Here is a 19,504-nt window from a genome sequence, read left to right as displayed (position 1 = left end):
TTGTTTCACGCTGAACCCTACCAAACAATTTTTAAAAATTCCACTCCAATAGTACTTTAAAAAGTGCAACAGGACGAATAAAGTCTGCAAAGAGAATCTTTCAGGAGAAAAAATAAAGGCAGGCAAAGCAGACCCCATTGTTTGAGAGATTGAAGCTTTTGCCGATGTAAACAGTGGCAGACATTTCTTACCCACCATCACAGCGCGGGCAGGGGGAGCAGGTCTTTATTAGTAAACTACCCGGGACCATAGGGAAGTTTTTTTGGGGTAATGTTAGTGGTGTTTGCATTCCTATGACAAGCAGGAAGGACCAGCCTGTGGCACCGTGGCGAGCCTTGAGGTTTACATGGAAGTGAGTAGTACATCAGTGTACACAGACGACACAGACGCCGACACTTGTTATGACTAAAGTAGACAATGGTCGGAAAACATGTTGTGTCTCACGTAGATAAAAGTCGACAGCTGCTTATTTTACGGCAGACTAAAAAAATTGTCTAGGAAATATACACTAGACATCGAAGATGTGAGTCAAATATAAACCTTACAGACTTACAACGAACACATGAGCACGCACGCTCACAAAAGTCGTTGGCTTGCATACGTACATACGCGACAGTGTTGTAGCAGACACAAAATCGTAAACAAAATTGAGGGTAGTGAAAAAGAGCTAAGAATAAAAATAAATAATCTCACAATCAAGAATATTTCGTGTAATAAATGAGAGATGGACTTTTTTGACCTTTACCCTTTGCTCTTCAGGAACCCGTTCACGAACGTCAGTAACAACTGTAGAGGTCAAAATACCTGGGTAGCGAGGTAACGGTTCCTCCATACAACACTATATTCTAGGTGCAAGAATATTTTTAAAAAATACACTGTACAGCTTTATTGTGAGAGCTATTAATGTTATTACCGCCGCTGTGGAGCTGTGGGCTGTGAACTGTGAGCTGTGAGATGTGAGATGTGTTTAAGTAACTTTTTTGCTGTGAAATGCGGGCATGTGTTTAACTTCTGACACCCTGGATACAATTCCATTTGTTCGTGATGTTCCATCGTGCTTAGTAGTCTATTCAGTCAATACCAGCTATCATATGCACCTATCATCTTCGTCATTATCATCAACTTATTCGTCGTTCCATTTATTCGGAGATCTTCTCTTTCTCTCTTTCTCTCTCTCTCTCTCTCACACACACACACACATACACAAAATTAGGATTACCATATACGATTCTATCACTGTTTGCCTTATAGTAAAGGAGAGTGGAGATATTATTTTCGTATCATTGGATATAATATTCTTTCAATCACAAACAAATCAGTTGAAAGTTAGCTCAGTAGATGCCACAAACCTGAGCGTTAAAACTCGCAGAATATGTTCAGACATAGCGACAAACAACACTTTTGGGTTGGAGCTACATCCTCCAATTCCCCACCCACCCCTACCACCCCACTGTGTACTTCTTGTACTCACCAACCGTTCTTGGACTCCGCCGCTAGCGTTGCGATAAAAATCCCATTGCAGCCTCCTCAAGTCTTGGGTTAGCACCGTGGCCTCAGCAGTGACATTATTTAACCATGTAACGGCCTCTGACTCGGGTGCCACCACATCAGCCCCCCAGCACGCCAGCAGTGCGACGAGGAGGAGACGGGGTGGCATGGCCATGATGATGTTGCTGCAGTCGTGCCGCGCCAGCGGTTTCCGTCCTGCGAGATGCAAGCTGCTGGATGCTGGCTCACCTGTTGCGCCGGAGATGGTTGTTTCCACCTTCAAACCTTCTCTTTCCTTTCTCTTCCGAGATGTTGTTACTGAAAGTGTTTGTTTGGAGCAGCTGCCCACCCTGTGTCCGACACGGGTGTCTTCTTGGGCCCCGTTTGGTACGAGCGGTGCGAGACGAGTGCTTACAGTTTACCGACGTCAACCGACCACCCGTCTGTCATAAAGCTAGGGCCTCTCTAATGTAAGAATCCGGCGGAGAAGGATGGGAGGAGGGGATGCTGGTGTGGTGGGAGGAGGGTGTAAGAAGTGCATGCCACCGACTCCACGTCTAAATTATGCAAATATCTGGAAGGAGGGTAACACATCCGAGGGCGGATAGCTGTCTGAACAAACTGACGACCGGCCTTTTTGACCACAACTAGTAGGAGTAGATAAGTGAAGTGTGCAGCTGGATACTGCCGCTCGTCGACGATGTCGATCAAAGAGTAAATAACCAGCCTCGATCTGGCTGTGACGTCATTAGCAGCGCCTGGGTGACCTTTGGTTATCAGCGCGCGATGGTGAAGGCAGTGGCAACAACGTTCGTTCTCTTTTCAATGAAAGGTCAGCAGATATTCCATTACCTGACCTGGTAAATGAAGACTAGCCACCACCTAAATACTTTCTTATGTTGTACCGGGGTGGGTTTTCACCCGCGTTTCAGCAGCATTTCTAATTATATTGACGGAGGGATGTGCGTGCGCGCGCACCCACACACACCTCTTATGGGTGTGAATGAGAATTATCATATACATTGCTATCGTTTCCTCCAGCAGCATTGTAGAAAAAAAGTTCATATCTCTGGATATATTATATGAATTTCCATGAACTGTCTGCGAAAATTCTACATGCTAGTTAAAACTTTTGATCCTGGTCTTGGCATTATAATGATCCCATAATTCCTTCCAGGTGAAAACATGCAAGTGAGCAGAATGGTCGAGAGTTCATGCCGACTCGTGAAAGTTTTCCAATTCTACTACGAGAAGGTTGAATGCGAAAATAATAAAGACATAAAAACTCAGCATTATATTACTTAATGTTTTCGTCCCTAAATTTTCAAGTTTCTTCGTGTTTCCAGGTCACCGGAAATTTTAAGCACGCTAGTTATCTTCAAGTATTTACCAACTGCTCTTCTCAGACATTCTGTGCACTTCAAAGGGGTATCCGAGGTTCTGAAGTAGCCAGGACAGTCACTCGACATGACCGGAGCCACCAAAAAATAGAAAAGTCTAACTGTGATCTGTTCGACATTTGTCTGGGGTTTCTTCGCAACCCTTGAGTGTTGTGCGGAGACGGTTAGACTTAGATTAGACGAGCAACTGTTAAGATACTGCACGACGACAACAGCCTCCTCCAATCTTAACAGTCATATGGAAGTGTAATGTTCATATAAAGTTATATTGAGAAAAAAAAACTATTACCGAAATGTGATAAAGAGAAGTCATCAGACTGCAGTTTTTCTGTTCGTCTCAGCTGGGCTTCATTTTTATCTGAATTTGTTTACTTGCTACCTGGAGGTTGTGACGCAGAGAGTATAAAGTTGACTTGTCAAGAGGGAGAAGAAAAAAAATGTTAGTTATGTCAGTGAAGCGTGCATGCGCGTGCACACACACTCACACACACACACACTGGAGCTTTCATGCCCACCCGAGTCTGCACATCATGTTCTCAACCACAGAGCAGATTATCTGGTTTTGACAGCTGCTTATCCGGTGCAGGCTCTGTCGCAGATAAGGGTGTCCATACAAGCTACCCGAGACCAATTCTTCTTCTTCGAAAGCGGAAAATGAGGTTTGAGCCAAGCAGCCTCAGCCCAGCACTTTATTTATCAACATCTGATGATAGCAGAAATGAAAGAAAGCTACAGAAGTGTGTACGGAACATAATGAGAGTATTGTACAGAGCGTGCAGGCGGTGCTTCACATCTACATCATCATGTTTCTTTTTATTTGTTGTACTTCCTTCCCTTCACCTTACCCCCAAACCCTACCCAACCGCCAGGAAGGACAGGCTCGATGACATGCAATTTGCATAACCGATATATTTTGTAAACTCGCATTCAACCCTCGATTATTTCCCCTTCTATACCTCTGCCCCCGACTTCCGGCGTCTCTCAGTTTGCCTGATGCTGCGAAAGGCGGCCAACAAAAAGACGGATAACTTGGCGAGACTCGCTGTGAAGTAATAGGCAGCCAGTGAAGTCTCGGTTCCCTCCGAATGCCCGCAGGCAACCACACATCCTCCCGTCATTCCTCACTCCCCACCCCTTCATCCACCCCTACGATTACCCGAGTCGGGTGTGTTGCTTGATGATTGTCCAAAGTTGCTCCCTGAAGAATTGCCATACAAGTAAGTGTTTTTATTACTCTTTTGTAATAAAGTTAGGCGTGGAATAAACCGACATGGCAGTTATGCAGTGTCGCTCCTGTTTTTTTGCGCGGCCATGTCTGTGTCTCTACCCGACACCTCTCTTCACTGCCCTAGGTGGAACCTTAGATTGCAGATGGCACAGCCAGTGTAATCACCAAGATTTGTCATCACACAGTTACCAGAAGGCACATTGTTATCTCGTCGATGGACAGTTGTGGAGAAGAAGTTAAGGCAAGCCGAGTGATGTCACGTGCACCTTTGTAGTCGGCGACGTACTTAGGTCAACGTATCGGCGAGGGCGCGTTCAGTCTCCACCTACTCTAGATGGGCGTGATGCTTACATCACTACCTATATACACCCTCTCTAAACAGATTAAGGCAAACCAGAGAGTCACTCAACGTCTCTGGGCAACCATGTGACAGTCAGAAGCTTGCACTAATAAATATGTCGTATAGATGTACATTATGTCATGTAATGTTTTCTGTGTGTCTGTGCATGTATGCATGTGTGAGTCGGCAACATCATCTTTCTAACTTGAATTTGACTCTTTAAAGATACCGTTGGGTGCGTTTTGTTTTACGAATGAATTGATAAGTACAAGATATTTTATTTTCCCAAATAACCCATCAGTTTTCCAAAATAAACGTCTGCAAATATCCTCATGCACAGTAAGAAACCAGACTCGTGACCTCGCATTATGCACAGATACACCTGTAAATATGTTCCTAGCTCTCTGATTGGCTGGTACCTTAACAACATAAATATAGACTTTTACTGCATGCAGCTCTTGTTCGTCCTTGGACAGGGGACATCAGTCGCTTTGCCTGTCAAACCGTCAGTAAGCGACCCCCCAACAACAACATAAATAAGTTCCATATTCAGTTTCAGTCTGAACTTTTTGTCGGAGGACGAGGTCAGGCAACAGCGATGTTGTAGGAAGCTCATCAGAAATATTAAATCGTAAAATGTCTTTTGTCTCGATGGCACAAGTACTCCTCAAAGGACGTGGCCCTGTATTTAGGAATAGATCGGTTGCCTCCCTTTGATCATTCTTTTGCACGGAGCACATGCGACATGTATCAGGAATGGCCATCTGAAGCCTAGCTGTAGTCTGTCAGCTGAAGACAAACCAAAGTGCGTAATCTACTTTGAAATAAATGGGTCTAGGACTTCAGGCATATAAGCTGGTGCTTTTCTACCCAAAAAGTCATAATAATAATTCCCAACACATTGTCGTCTCAAACTAATCATGTCGATCTGTTGATGTCCTTCAACTTTTTTCCCATGAGAAAGTAACATCAATGTATCTGTATACATGGCATGCATGTTACAAGTGACCAACTTTATTTATCCTGGTCAGCAATTTTAACTCGGGAAGTGCGCACAGTTGCAAAGTCACAAAAATAAATAAAGAACAAGTGCTAGTTACAAGAAGTCACATAACCATCACACATCCTATACCGACATACATAAACACTCTCTCTCTCTCTCACCCGACTTCCCGATCCCTTGATTGCCTCCCCTGCGGTCGGTCGGGTGGCACAGCTCGTAATGGCGTGTCACCAATACAACGAGAATCAGCAGTCCTTGGTTCATATCTGGTCATTATTTATTTATTTGAGTCTGACACCTGTTTAAAGGGTGGCTGCTTTGGAGTGATGTACTTTGTAGCTGGCTTGACGTAAAACACTTTTCTTCATAGTCAACCCTCCTGTCCATTTTGGTGTAAAATTATTTCCAAGCCAGATGATTGAAGTGTTAGGCTTAAGTATTGGCCACGTCAGCATCAGAGGACTGCACACTCATACCCAGCTGTGCGTAGGTCACGATCTGCTGCATCTTCATCTTGGCCAGTTGCTTCTCCTTGAAGTCCTTCACCTTCTTGAGCTCGCGCACGAGGTAACGTCCAAACAGCCAATCGTCATCCTCCTCCTCCGTCGCTGCTGCCATCATCATCGCCCAGAGGTCGTACCGTTCACGCAGACAGACCCTATCTCACCTCCACTACCACCACCACCACACCACCTGCTCCGAAGCCGCAGCGCACATGCGTGCCGGCAGATATCTTAACCATCGAGTGCGTTGTGGCACTGACTGAGGAACGGATCGTGGCCAGCTGTTCTCTGGACCCTCCGACCCTGGAGGAGCCAGGCGCAGGTAAGATGGCGACCCGCCGAGGGGCAGGGATGGGTGAGAGGCAGTGGAGGACATGGGCGAGGTGTTGGCAGCACCGCGCAGCTCCTGCTGTACGCCGCCGCCGCTGATGCTGTTGTTGTCGCAGACCTCCGCGAAGCAGCTGCTAGGGTCCAGGTCAGACCAAGGCTCGACCTTTGCCCTCTTCAAGGGTGGACCCTCCTGACCCTCCTTGCTGCTGTCGCCTGAGCTGGCGTGAACAAAAGAGTTGTCGCCCCGCTGCTGCCAGCAATTTCCTTCGATTGGTCGCTGTCGTCCACCCGACAGAGGTCGCTCATGTCGTTGTCGGTGTCTGAGTGGTGGTCTTCTATGTACATGTTATCGTGTCTTCCGCCACATGACTGCACAAAAAGAAATAAAAATCCGAAATAAATGAAGAAAACATCTATTTGCATTATAGTTAGTTTTAGCTGCAAGAAGACTATGAAACCAGGATAGCAATAAATATTTAAATTTATTGACTGGAATTCTACATTCGGTGATAATGTATTTTTTTTTTCTAGGACATGACATTACAAGGGTTTTTTTTTCAATTTGTACACATTCGATAAAGAACCGACAACCCTGGTCCTACCATGAGGGATTCGTAGCGTCTTTTCTGGACCACGCCCCCCAAGAAGACGTCGAGGGCATCAAAGTATGGCCACTTGGATGAGTAAGTCTCGAGCGTTGCCACCCCCTGCATGACGGCCTTGTCGCGTTTTACCATCTCCCGGATGTAATAAGTCCGTAGATTGCAAATTTTCTTCCCCACGTCAACCTCTGCAAGCAATCGTGGCAAATATAAGACATGAAGATGGTATTAGGGGTTCAATTGTATTCAAGCTACCCTGTCGATCGAGATGGGTATGTGTATGAAAATGAGGACACTGATGGGTTTTGAGAAAGCAGACTGGACTGCGATCTGCAGGAGTAGGGAACAACACAAATTTTCCTGAGTTACTTAAAATTTGGTTGACATGTCAAAAGTATCTTATGGTTGTCTCTAGCAGGTTTACTGTACAGTAGTCTCCCTTCAACCAAGGTGCATTTGCAAGCTCTCACTTGGATGCGGATTTGTGCATCCTCCTTGGACCTTCCTCTCACATATTTTACACATTGAAAGCTAAAATTATAATTTGCTCCGACATTTGCTTCTTTTTTGCCTCTTTGTTCTTCCTCGTGTTTTTCTTTTGTTTTTCCGCTTCTTCTCCTCTCCCTGTTCAGACACTACCAGCGAGGATGACCTTCTTGATACTGATCTGGGGTCGTAATTACAAGCCAGCCGTTCCTCTGGACTTACAGCTCAGCTTATCGTTCTTGAACTCCAGAACGCCCTCTGCACAAAGTATGCTATGGTGCTGATGGTGTTGCTGCTGCAGCGTTTGTCGATTTCTCAGACATTTATTGATGAACAAGAACAAACAGTAGAGTCTGGATCCGATGCCAATATTCAATAACATCAGCTTCATGTCAGACCACAATGACAACATCGACCAGAAGGGAGATACCCTGAGGAGGTGACCCCATTGGTGACAGGCGCTGCATCGTTGCACACCGGACAGCCTCAGTAGACTAAGACCGTGATCCGGGTACTCGTCCAAGCCATTTGACCTTTTGACCTACTCCTAAGATCCCTGATAGTGTTATAACCATCCTCTAGCCCGTAGACACTATTACTGACCTACCTCACCCATCCTTTGACCACCAGACAATCACTGCCATGTCATACTCATTCTAGGGTCAATCAGACATTGTCACTGACATGCCATACCCATCGTACGGCGATCTGACACTATCATCGACCATTCATACCCATCCTATCATCAGCAAACTCTGACCCTGACCATTCATACCCATCCTATGGCTACCTGACCTGTCATACCCATCCTCTGACCAATCATCTTTCGTTGGCGCGTGCGCACATCCTTGTTCAAGTAGTCATTGTCCGTTTTGTCCCATAATGCGCGGAAACGGTGGAACAGCTCTATAAACTGCATTGTTGTCGAGTAGTTCATCCTGCTGCATGTAGGTGAGATGGTCTACAACAAGCCAAGAGCCTCTACAACAGACAGTGAAGTCCGTCCGACAGATGCACCTGCACAGAGAACCAGAAGTAAGGATGTTTATGTGGCGAGACAACAATGTCACAACATCAATGCAATAATTAGATAAAGCTGGTTGATTAGTTCTTGACGGATAAATAAAGCAAAATTTGGCTTGTGTGAGATGGGAGAAGGGATGGCATCCCGGTAGTTTATATCTCCTCCTTTACTGGAAACTTCCTGTCCCAGTTGCTGAACATGAGCTGTTAACCTGTACATATATTGCCTACACTGATGAGGGAAAGTCCCTAGGGGGTAGACAACATTCCATCAGAGTTGATGAGAGTTGGTGGAGAAGAGATAGTAAAGCCTATTACCACACTGTGAAAGAAGATCTGGGCAACCAAGCTGTGGTCGTGAAAATGTCACAGATCGCACCCCTCTACCTACTGAGAAAGGTACCGTGAGGCAGTGTCAAAACTATCTCAAGATCCGCCGCAACATTGAAGTAAAGATATGCTGAAAGTGATCCTTAATATACAGCATAAAGATTAGAGACCACGTTTATTTCCCCGATCAGTCAAAATGATTTCTGGCTGAATGTCGATGGTCGATAGACAATAATCACCAACTTTTTGTTAGCTTTTGAACATAAAATCAAAGATTGCTTTGTACTCAAAGTCATTTAGCTAACTAACTAACCCAAATTGTTGTTGGTAATAATAAAAAAAAGTAAAATGTAAGGAATAAAACATAGCCAAACAAACTTCTGTTAAAAATAATTTTTTTTTAAAAAATTAGCATCATGCTAAAAGTTTTGGTGCCGGGGTCAGCAAAAACTAGGACTGCCGAAAGCTTAGCAGGTCAGAGGTCATAATGTCTGTGAGCTTGTGTATCTTTCAACTACACTTGCTCAAGACAATATTAAAAAGTGGACATAAAACAAAAACGTTTTGAGAACAAACAAAGAAAACTTAAAAAAAAATATTCCGTTGATCAGACCAATCAGAAAGATGATTTGCAACACAGGAAAATCATTAGTATTTATCATATTTATCATGCCTCCCTCTGTTGTAATAATGTGTGCGCATGTACATACACAGGCAGTCTTTCTATCACACACACTACTTACTAACTGCACCTAGAAGCTTCTACCTTCAACCTAAAAAAATGTATTTATATTTCAAATTAAAAGCCATTCATATTTACACCATAAGGACGAGCTCGTATAATGAATAAATTCTGTTCGTTGTACCTCATCAACAGAAAACTTTAGCAAACACCAGATTCCAACAGCTCTATACATCAGAAGATCGCACATTTTGAAGATAAGATCGCATACTTGACCACACAAACATGAACACAACCTCCACATCTCAAAGTCGCGTTCACTGCTCCTCCCTACCCGAGGGAGGCAACGCAACCAGACAAAATGCAATTCAACATGGCGATTCTGGTCAGCAGATACTCCGACTCGTCTTGCGGTCTGCAATCCTGGACTAAATCTCACAGAAAAACAGCAACTATATTCGCATATATTTTTTTGTGTGTGTGCATCACTTAATTACACAAACTGTGTGAGTGGTCACGGAATGTGGTGTGTGGTCATTCTTACCTGTGCCAGACAGGGAGGAGATCAAAGTGTATGATGGGCAGCGCTGCGAGTCACGCCGGATCGAAACAGTCGAAGCGACTCGCCAAACCTCGGCAGACGCGACGACCACACCGCGCCACGCGACGTAGTTGCCTGACCTACTTTCCCCCTTGACGTCACGGCTGTACTTCATCTTGGGAGATGAGAAAGTCGTCGTCACCAGCGCCCAGAGAAGGGGAGTTAAATCACAACAAATCTCCTGAGGTCGTCGTTGGGTATCAGCTTGCAGGGTACCTGCAATTACCCATCCACCCCACCCACACCCCTGTGATCCAGGAAACTGCAGTTAATGTAATCAAAAACAAATGGTGGGTGGGTGGATAATGAAGTCATATCTAAATATAAGAAAGTTAATCACGGAAAATCAATATTTGACAGAATTATTAATCTAATCAATTTAATTCCTGTTTTTGTTTGTTTGTTGTTGTTGTTTTTTTGTTTTTGTTTTTGTTTTGTTTTTTTTGCTGTTGTTGTTGATTTTGCTACATGTAATTTAATTGGGGTTATGGGTCGTTGTATTTTTTTTTTATTTTCAATATGGTTTACTTTACTATCCCCTCTTTCTGAAATTTTTATATTAAAATTGTCGTTTCTAAACACCATCACCTCACACATACGTTCTCTCTCACCTCATCTTTCTAGAAGATGAATTAAAGGTTACTAAGGGGTCAAGGGATTGGAAACAAAAGCTATTTTTAGTCTGTTAGACGTTGTGGACGGGCTGGTGGCGCTGTCTGTCGTCGGTGGATGAGCCGCTTTATAGCCGTGGAACTCGAGAACCGCGCGGCGTGCAGCGGGTACGTGCGTGCGTGCATGTTGAGATGGCTGCTGCAGCTTCCAGTTGATGGAGGTGCCAAGACGATCAATAACCTGCGAGAAGCCATCTTTGAGCGAGAGAGGCGATGCTGCTGCGGTCGTGGATCCGTGTGGGGAGCTCGTGTTTTCCAGACCCGCCCGCCAATTGAATTTTTGGAATCAGAGTTATTGGAAACTTGGAGACAGATAATCCAGCAGGTAACACGTTACCCTTTTGTATGATGATGATGTCAGGAATAAACGGTAGCAGAACTTTATTCTACGGTAGATAAAATTACCGCGATCGTTTGTTCACCTTTGCCATCGGTTAAGCTCGATGGACAAGGCGTGTGGAGGATAATTGTAACCTTTCGACCTGTACGTTTGCGCATGCTCACTAGCGTTACTGAAACATTCTTAATGGTTATATTTGTTATCCACTGCATATGGCATGTTGATATACAGAAACTGAAAGTTCATTCCAGTCCAGGTGACCGGAACAAGTATATCTGTGAAGGTAATTGATCCCTTCAGCAGTTTCCCGCGTTGGTAAAGGGATTTGAGGAAGGAGAATACTTGAGGTGAATTTGAAGAAAAAGACAACTGTACGATTTCAAGATAAAACTGTTTTACTAAATAACTGAAAAATTTTATTCAGAAAATATGTGACTTTTATTGTTTGTTCTAAGGTTTGCTGCTTTGATGAGAAAAGATGGCTCTAGCAGATGATTCCCAGACTACAGGAGGCGCCACAATGCTAGAAGATTCTCAGGAATGGAGGGATGTGCAATCTTGCAGGCTGCAGCTCCAAAACATCATCAGCGCTGATACCTGCTGTGGAGATTTTCAACAGGAGATACATCAGCTTCTGGGGCGGTTGTGTGCTGTCAACTTCTTCAGTGAAGCTCAACTGGTCGCCAGCCTCCCAGACTTGCAGATGCTATGGCAGATCTCTCGCCACAACACCCTGAGCAACCTGCGAGCAGTTCTGGCAGACCTCATCAGCCAAGATGAACATGTTCAGCTGTTTCAGAACTTGCTGCGTCGCATGCTTGACTGTGGTGTGAATGTTGATGGACAGAGCAGTGAAGTTTTGGAAGAGTCTCAAGACAGTTTTGTGTGTCCTTTGGAACTGCTCAGACATCTCACCCAAACTGTGCAAGAGCATTTCAGACTGTGGTGTGCTTGTTACTCTTCTCCATCTGCTGGCACAGGTGATCAAAACCTCAGATTTTGTTCTCGATGAAAAGAAACATTTCCTGGTGAAGGCATTTCTTGGGATTCTTCATAATGCTGTTCGCAACTGTGCAGACTGCAAAGGTATTCTGCTGGAGACAGGCACCATGCACATTCTGCCCCAGCTGTTCACAGCTGCCAGTCCAATGGTGAAGGCGAAGTCACTAATGGTTGCCTCCTACCTGGTTAATGAAAAAGAGAATGAAGTGTTAAACTCTTCGGATGATACCATCTCCTTCATTGTTCAGGTGTTGGCTGATAGTACAAAATCGAAGAACCACACCTCATCCAAATATGGTATGAACTGCTTGGAGATAATGAAAGGTTTGAACAATATAGCCATGAACGATGCAAACAAAGTGAAAATTGTTTCAGCTGGAGGGCTGAAGCTCTTTGCTATGCTTCTAGTATCAGAGAACCAAGAGGAGCAAGAATTATCTGCCCTTAGTGTGTGGACTCTAGCATTTGCTTCACCTGTCAAGGGGCGCATAATTCAGGAACCTGGCCTAGTTGAAGGTTTGTATTACAAAGGGAAATACTAATAACATGATCTTTTTAAGACCTAATGGAAAGAGGTAACAGTTTTATTCTTTAGCAGTTCTCATCTTTCTGTCTTTTTTTAGTGATTACAGTCGAAGACATATAAACATTTATATTATTTTTGCAGTTTGGGAAGATCATTAGTTCTGCTGTTTTGATTTTAGATGCAGATTTTAAATAGACATCATGCTTTTACATTTGTAGGGCTAAAGAATCTTATCAAAGGGAAACATACCTCTGGCGGACACTATGCACGAGGTGCATTATGGGAATTATTCCATGGACATGATATAGTGGAAAAGACAGGTAATATTAAGGAACACATGAATGAAAGAGGGAGTATGTAAATACAGATGCATACTGACATAGTGTGTGTGAGAGAGAGAGAGGGTGGTGGGGAAAGAAAGTAGTACATGAATATTTTTTTGTTAACTTCAACAGACTATTCAATTATCATTGGATTGGCTTACTCACTAATACACTCAATTCCTACAGCTCTGGACACCAACATTCCACACATCATGATCAGCTATCAGTGGGATGCTCAAGGCATCATGAGCAAGGTGAAGGACATGCTGATGCAGGCTGGGTACAAGGTCTGGATGGATGTGGAGCATATGAGTATGTCTGCTGTTCACTTAATGCTAGCTCTTCCGTCACAGGGGCTGCCTCTCCTTCAGAACATTTTTAGACAGTCTTTAGAGAGAGATTTAAAGACTAAGTACTGCTTATTTAATCAAAACACAAATCTCTCAGTTGTATATGCTGGTTACTTGTAGTTTCCCCATACAGCCATATGCTTTAGATTAACATTCAGATGCCAGATGTCAATAAATACCAGGTTAATATTATATGTAATATTACAGTAATATAATAGTACAGACAAGTAAAAGCTGCAACTCTTACCATGAGTTTTGATCTTAAAGAATTATGGCATTTCTAAAAATTTATATTTTCATGCAGAAAATTGAAATCAGCAGAATTTTATGAATTAAGTTTTGATCCACACTTAAGGATACCTGGATTAACAACTGAAGCAGTATAGATGGTCTCAAAACTAAATGAAATATGATTTTGTGTTGACAATTGGTTACAAGGGTAAGAATAGAATTTTTACACAGCTGGGTTAGTACTAGAAGCTACAGAATTTTGTGTCATATCTGGATCAACAGGCAATAGAATTTTGTGAATGTTGCAGCTGGGTCCACACTGGAAGCAATGGCTCTGGCAGTAGAGCGTGCAGCAGTGGTGCTTGTTTGTATGTCTGAAAAATACAAGTCTTCTGCCAACTGCCGCACAGGTGAGTGTCAGATGATGTAAAGCTGAATATTTTGTTGACAGACTGAGCACATGAAGTTTTATAGCCATGAGCATGTTGATGGAATACTGACATTTCACTGACCTGAAATTGGACGAATAACTTTTTTAAAAAGTAACACATCCTGAAAAGTATCAGACATACCATTTGTGCCTACAGTCAGACTCTTCTTGAATCTTTACAACAGACTGCAGTGTAGCATGTGGTCTGTTAAATGTATGATTATAGTTGTAAAAAACGGGACATTAACTAGACAGCTAATAATTCTTAAAATTATTTCTGTCTTGAAAGTTGATCCTGTTTCATCTTATAATAAAATGTGTTCTTTCTTTATATTAAGAATCAGAATATGTCTTCCGTTTGCGGAAGGACATAATCCCATTACGAGTGCAGAGTGGATATCGGCCTGATGGTTGGCTGGGAATGTTGGTGGGCACCCGGCTCTATTTTGACTTCAGCAGTGAGAAGCATATGCAGAGCAACCTTTCCAAGTTGCTGAGGGAGTTGGCAAACAGGGGAAAAATTCATCCAGTAGCCTCAGAAGTCAAAGAGATAGATGCAATAAATGGTAATTCATTAATTTTCAGTGATAACATTGAAGCATTATATCGGTTCCTGTGGCACTTCAAACCACTATCTAAATATTATTTAAGGAAATTTAAATATTTTAAAAATATTACTGTTGAACATTCAAATTCATAATAACCATAACAGTAATTAAAAATATCATTAGCATGAATAAAATAACAGGCATGGTAAAAGAAAGTGCACACAGAATATTTTAATTTTAAAAAGATGTCATGTTAGGTAGTTCTTAAACATAAAGTATCCAGAAAGAAAATAATCTAGCAGTCCAAAAGGTATTTAACACAGTCAACACTTTTAAAGAATTACTTTTTAAATATATTCTAAATACCTTACACCTTGCAAGTTCACTGTTGTGAGATGTTAGTTGCAACAATTTTGGGCCACTTTCTCTGTCATTTTCCATTTCAGAAAAAATCCAAACTTCAGAAAAGTCTCTTACATCTTCAGATCCAACAGGGAAAAAGGAGGCTCAACAAGTAGGTGCCAAACAGCTGCCAATGGTTACAAGAGATCTCATCACAGAGCGGTGGGGTCAACAGGAGGTGGCAAAATGGCTGACTGATAACAAGCTTGGGCAATTTGTAGATAGGTATGCAGTACATTTATTTGTTCATATGCTGTTTAAAGTGGTTAATGTGTCTATTCACATGCCTGTCTACGTGAAATTATTGTGAGCTTGAATGATGCTAAAATATCTTTATGGCGTTGACTTTTTCAAAGTTTAGAAATAAGCTTCCATGCTTTTGTGCCTGAGTTTTTGCATGTGTGTATGCATGTCTGTCTGTATGTGTGTCCATCCATATGTGTCAGCATGTTTGTGTGCATGTATGTGTGTGCACTTGCATGTCTGCATTCATGTAGCTGGGTGTATGCACATGTGGTGTGCATGTGTTTGTGTGGGAGGGTACAGATGTGTCCGTGTGTATGTGCGCATATGTGCATGCATGTAGATGTGTGTTTTTTGTGATCCTCCTGTCTTCTTTTCCACACTTGACATGTAATTAATGTAAGTAAACAATACATGCCTTTTTACAGTACGTAAAAGACCCAAGATTTGTAGTCAAATTTTTTTTTTTAGCAGATAGTATTTATCATTAGGCAAGTTTATCCATGCCGACCATGCGCAGCCATCCAGCCTACATTTCCCCCAATCTCTTCCACAGATTTGCAACTATTGATGGGCCTTTGCTACTGGAGATGAGACGAGTGCGAAAGGCTGCCCCAGAGTTTTTCTATCGAACTCTACAGCAAGATCTGCATATGGACTTGTCAGCTGCGCTCAGATTTTCACAGTGTTTGGGCAAGCTGGTCTGATGTGTTCATTGCTGGCTGTATATCATGTTCTGATGTCTGACATGCATACTACTGACTGTGTATTCATTTCTGGAAAACTATTTTGTTGCCCCTTTACAAACCCCCTGGCAAACTGGAATAATGATGCAAATTGTTTATTAAAGCTTTATAAACTCTTGGGAAGCAGGAAAGGGAGAGAGTTTTCTATATGTTGAGATTTGCTATGCCTTTGCTGATTGATTCAGGTGGAAAGGGTGACACTTATTCACGCATAAGGGGCAATGCCCTTGCCTATAAGTGCTCATTGCTTATCCAGACACAAGATGCCTGATGTTAACAAGCTTGGTAAATAGCTTTGCAATTTGCATTCAGGTACTCAAAATGTTTCACAAATGATGTTGTTTTATTTTCTTCATGGTCTTAAGTTCAGCAAGATGCTTGAAACTCAGAGGCAAAACTTGAAGGTGGCCTCATTGCCTGCATCAAGTTTTGTGAATAATTTGGACAAAGAGATTTGCCTGTTAAAAGATCAAGAGTGATGCAATATTTTTTCTAATGAATCAGTAAAGCTCAGTACACACCAAGCAGAGAAAGATGAAACTTTTATTGTCATATTTACATACAGATACTCTTCTTTAACATATCTCAGTTCTTTCATTAGCAGTAGCTTTTAATACGTGAACATATCCATGTTTACATCTCTGTTGTTTCTGTTCTACTAGTGATCTTTGTAGGTCTGTATTACAAAAGCAGAATAAGGTACTCACCTAGATCTTGGTAAATAGTATCTTACACTGAGCTTTACCCAGTCTTAGGAAAAATAATTGCATTCTACTAAAACTAAGTACGCCTTCTTCTGCTGTGCTTGAAGCTCATTTGGCCTTCAAGAATTCAGAAAATAAGACTTAAGGTGTGGAATCTTAATATTACCACCATGAGGCTGAAAAATTCAGACACAAAGTTCTATAATCTTAAATTATCTCAGACCAATGATGTAAAAAGTTGTCTGCTCATGGGTGATACATGTAAATGTGTATGCAGTGACTGATGGTGTTGGTGAGAGTATGTTGCTTGCTTCAGTGTTTGCAAACATTAACAATATTATATTTCTTCTATGTGTGTTAAGCTATAAGATGGGTTTTGAGGGTGCAAACAAGATCTTATTTTCTTGAACTATATTCCACCTATAATCAAAATACTCTATGTTGTTTATATCAATCATTAAAGTTTTATATTGTGCTCAGAATATATATATAATGTGTCCATGAAACAATGAAAAAAATGAATAAAATTACACGCAGCAATGTGAGCAAAGAACAGAAGCATTATGCAGCATTTTACTGCAAAATCAAATTTTTCCTTAATGACACTGGCTCAGCTGGATTTTTAGTTAGCAGTTTTTTTTTTTATCTAAATATTGCTTTTCAAGTGCACTTTCAGCTCGATGGAGGAAGTTGTGAGCAGGAAGAAGTTAGAAGAGATTTATTATTTGTTGAAGAGCAAAATATGTATGTTGCTTGTGCAATCAGTTGCTCAATTACTGATATAAAATGCTATTATTAGACTGAAAAGGTCTGTTTACATCTCAGTACTTCTCTGCTTTTAAAATCAGGTTGTGTTATTTCTATCCTTAAACAAATCTACTCATATTGCAAAATAAATACGTATTATACATATGTTTATGTGGAGCTGATATATCAGATATATATTATTCTATACCTACTGACATAGGTATATTTCATTATTGTCTGACTTCTATCGTGTGTGTGGTTTGGTTCTGTGGAATCACAAGACAGGAGAAGTTTATTGTTTCCAGGCTGTATTATCTGCCAGTCGTGGGTATTTTGACAGTGCCATTTACCTCTGTAAGAGTTTTAAAGTGATAACAGTGGCATACTGGCATGTTAAGGGATTTGTGATCTATTTCTTCAAATATATATATATGTGTGTGTGAGAGAGTGCATATTGTGTTTGCGACTGCTTTATTGCTTTATATGTACCTTCGTTCATAATAGAATCATATGGGTGATGTGAAGCCACTAATGTAGCAATCTCATCCATCTTTTCACCTAGTAATCCATTTTCCCACCAAGAGTGTGATGCATGTAGCTTTCAGAACTGCTTTGTCTGTCAAAACATGAATATTTACTCTTTTATTTTCACCCTATACTAATGAAGTAACTGGGTAATACTGGTTGTGATGGATTTTTTAAAACTGATAATAGTGTCAAAGTCAAATAAAAATTCAGCAATTTTAATTTTTATATTAAACATGTCATTTTAAATGAAGAATGTTGGAACTTATATTTCTTCCCTGAGACAATTTGTTTTATAAATCTTCATCAAAAATATACATGATCTCAAATGTTTAACAGCTGATGGGAATTTGCTTTTTGATGTGCTGTGAAATTTGGAAGGCAAACGTACTTTCCATCAGTAAATTATCCATTGTCATGAATGCCCTCGTAATCCTAAAGAGGGCAAACGAATGATACATGTGCACCATATCTTGATGTGGAAGGCTTCAGATATATTTTAATGTTGGGTAACAGCTTTGTCGCTGCCCTGGACTCATCTGGTTTACTTATTTTTTAAACAAAAGGGGCATAATGAAATGTTCCAGCAAGTGCTTTTATTGCACCATTGTTCAGAAGTACAAATTTTTCTGCATCAATGAAAATATATTTTTGTACGCTTTCATGCAACTGGGCTTAGAATATGCTACAAGTCTGCTACATCTGGTGCACAGCAAAATGTTAAGTGCATATCTGTAACGGTTCTGTTTACTTTTAAAGCTTTTTGAATGAACAGTTATTTTCAAAAGAGTGGGTTTAGTTCTTGTACAGCCATCAGTGGCCTCTTGACTTTGTATTTATTGAATGAAAGCAGTAAAGTGGTTATGAGTTTTGCTTCTACTCTGGGGAAATTGTTTGTCCTGTCAAAAGTTGTAAAAATTATGAGGGTGGCATGATTTATGGTGTGAAATATTGCCATGTGGATCTCTCCTGCTTTGATATTTTATTGTGCGAGCGATAGAATTTTCCAACTTTTTATCCATTTGGGACCTAGGGGAGAAGCAGGCCGTCATGAATATTTTATAGCAATACAAAATGATAGATAGTACTGATACCCTCAAGTTTGGTTCCATACAGTCTGCAGCCTTTATTCTTAGATTAATTGCTGAAGCAAAAAGAAAGTGAATTTTTTTTAAAGTAGGGGTCGCCAGACATTAAACGTTAGAAGTACATTATCCCCCCCCCCTACCACCACCAAGATGCACCGAATTTTGTTTGCAACGTAGTTGTTGTTTTTTTTTTTTTTTTTGCTTCCTGCCTTCCACCCTATACACCCCCACGGGGTGAGAGATGCAAGTAGATTATTCGACTAAGATTTTAAAGTTCACACACACACACACACAATATTGGCAAGAGAAAACCTATTTTGTCAAAATTCGTCTTTGTTCATCGAAAGTCCACTAGTCAGGAAATGGAGGATACCATTTTTAACAGGAAGTTTTCCCAACATTTTCCTAGAGAATCAGGTTCCACTAGCTTGGTTGGAGAAGTACATTGTTACGTGTAATTTGGTCATAAAACAATTGCGTGACCAGCAACTCTCGAAAAAATGCTTTAAACCAGTTATCTTTGCATGCGATGGATTGCGTGTGCGCGCGTGTAATCGAGGTAGATGGAAAAATGCAACTGCCGATCTAAAATTTAAAATAAAAGGAAACTCT

General features: G+C 41.5%; 3 protein-coding genes across 4 annotated transcripts in view; 1 reads left to right on the top strand and 2 right to left on the bottom strand.

Moving 5' to 3' along the window:
- The window catches only part of LOC112557507 (angiotensin-converting enzyme-like), a 29,365-nt gene extending 27,237 nt beyond the window's left edge, over positions 1-2,128 (bottom strand). For both annotated transcript variants that reach the window (XM_025227410.1, XM_025227411.1), the window contains exon 1: positions 1,472-2,128. In XM_025227410.1, the coding sequence (XP_025083195.1) occupies positions 1,472-1,663 (192 nt within the window). In that variant the 5' untranslated portion in view covers positions 1,664-2,128. The remainder of the gene's footprint in view (positions 1-1,471) is intronic.
- Positions 2,129-5,589: 3,461 nt separating this feature from the next.
- Positions 5,590-10,461, bottom strand: LOC112557373. The gene is made up of 4 exons (XM_025227178.1): positions 9,960-10,461; positions 8,176-8,397; positions 6,895-7,082; positions 5,590-6,661 (listed from the first exon to the last, which is right to left on the bottom strand). Exons 2-4 carry the CDS (start codon positions 8,315-8,317, stop codon positions 6,467-6,469), a joined length of 525 nt encoding a protein of 174 aa, XP_025082963.1. The 5' UTR covers positions 8,318-8,397; positions 9,960-10,461; the 3' UTR covers positions 5,590-6,466.
- A 1,027-nt stretch (positions 10,462-11,488) lies between these two features.
- LOC112558098 lies at positions 11,489-19,460 on the top strand. Its single transcript, XM_025228299.1, has 7 exons — positions 11,489-12,545; positions 12,774-12,875; positions 13,065-13,190; positions 13,768-13,869; positions 14,228-14,455; positions 14,884-15,064; positions 15,639-19,460. Exons 1-7 carry the CDS (start codon positions 11,861-11,863, stop codon positions 15,787-15,789), a joined length of 1,575 nt encoding a protein of 524 aa, XP_025084084.1. The 5' UTR covers positions 11,489-11,860; the 3' UTR covers positions 15,790-19,460.
- The last annotated feature ends 44 nt before the right edge of the window (positions 19,461-19,504 follow it).

This window comes from Pomacea canaliculata, linkage group LG2 (assembly GCF_003073045.1).
Source record: "Pomacea canaliculata isolate SZHN2017 linkage group LG2, ASM307304v1, whole genome shotgun sequence".
Taxonomy (NCBI): Eukaryota; Metazoa; Mollusca; class Gastropoda; order Architaenioglossa; family Ampullariidae; genus Pomacea; species Pomacea canaliculata.
The sequence above is the reverse complement of the archived record's forward strand: the minus strand, read 5'-3'. Positions and strand labels throughout refer to the sequence as shown.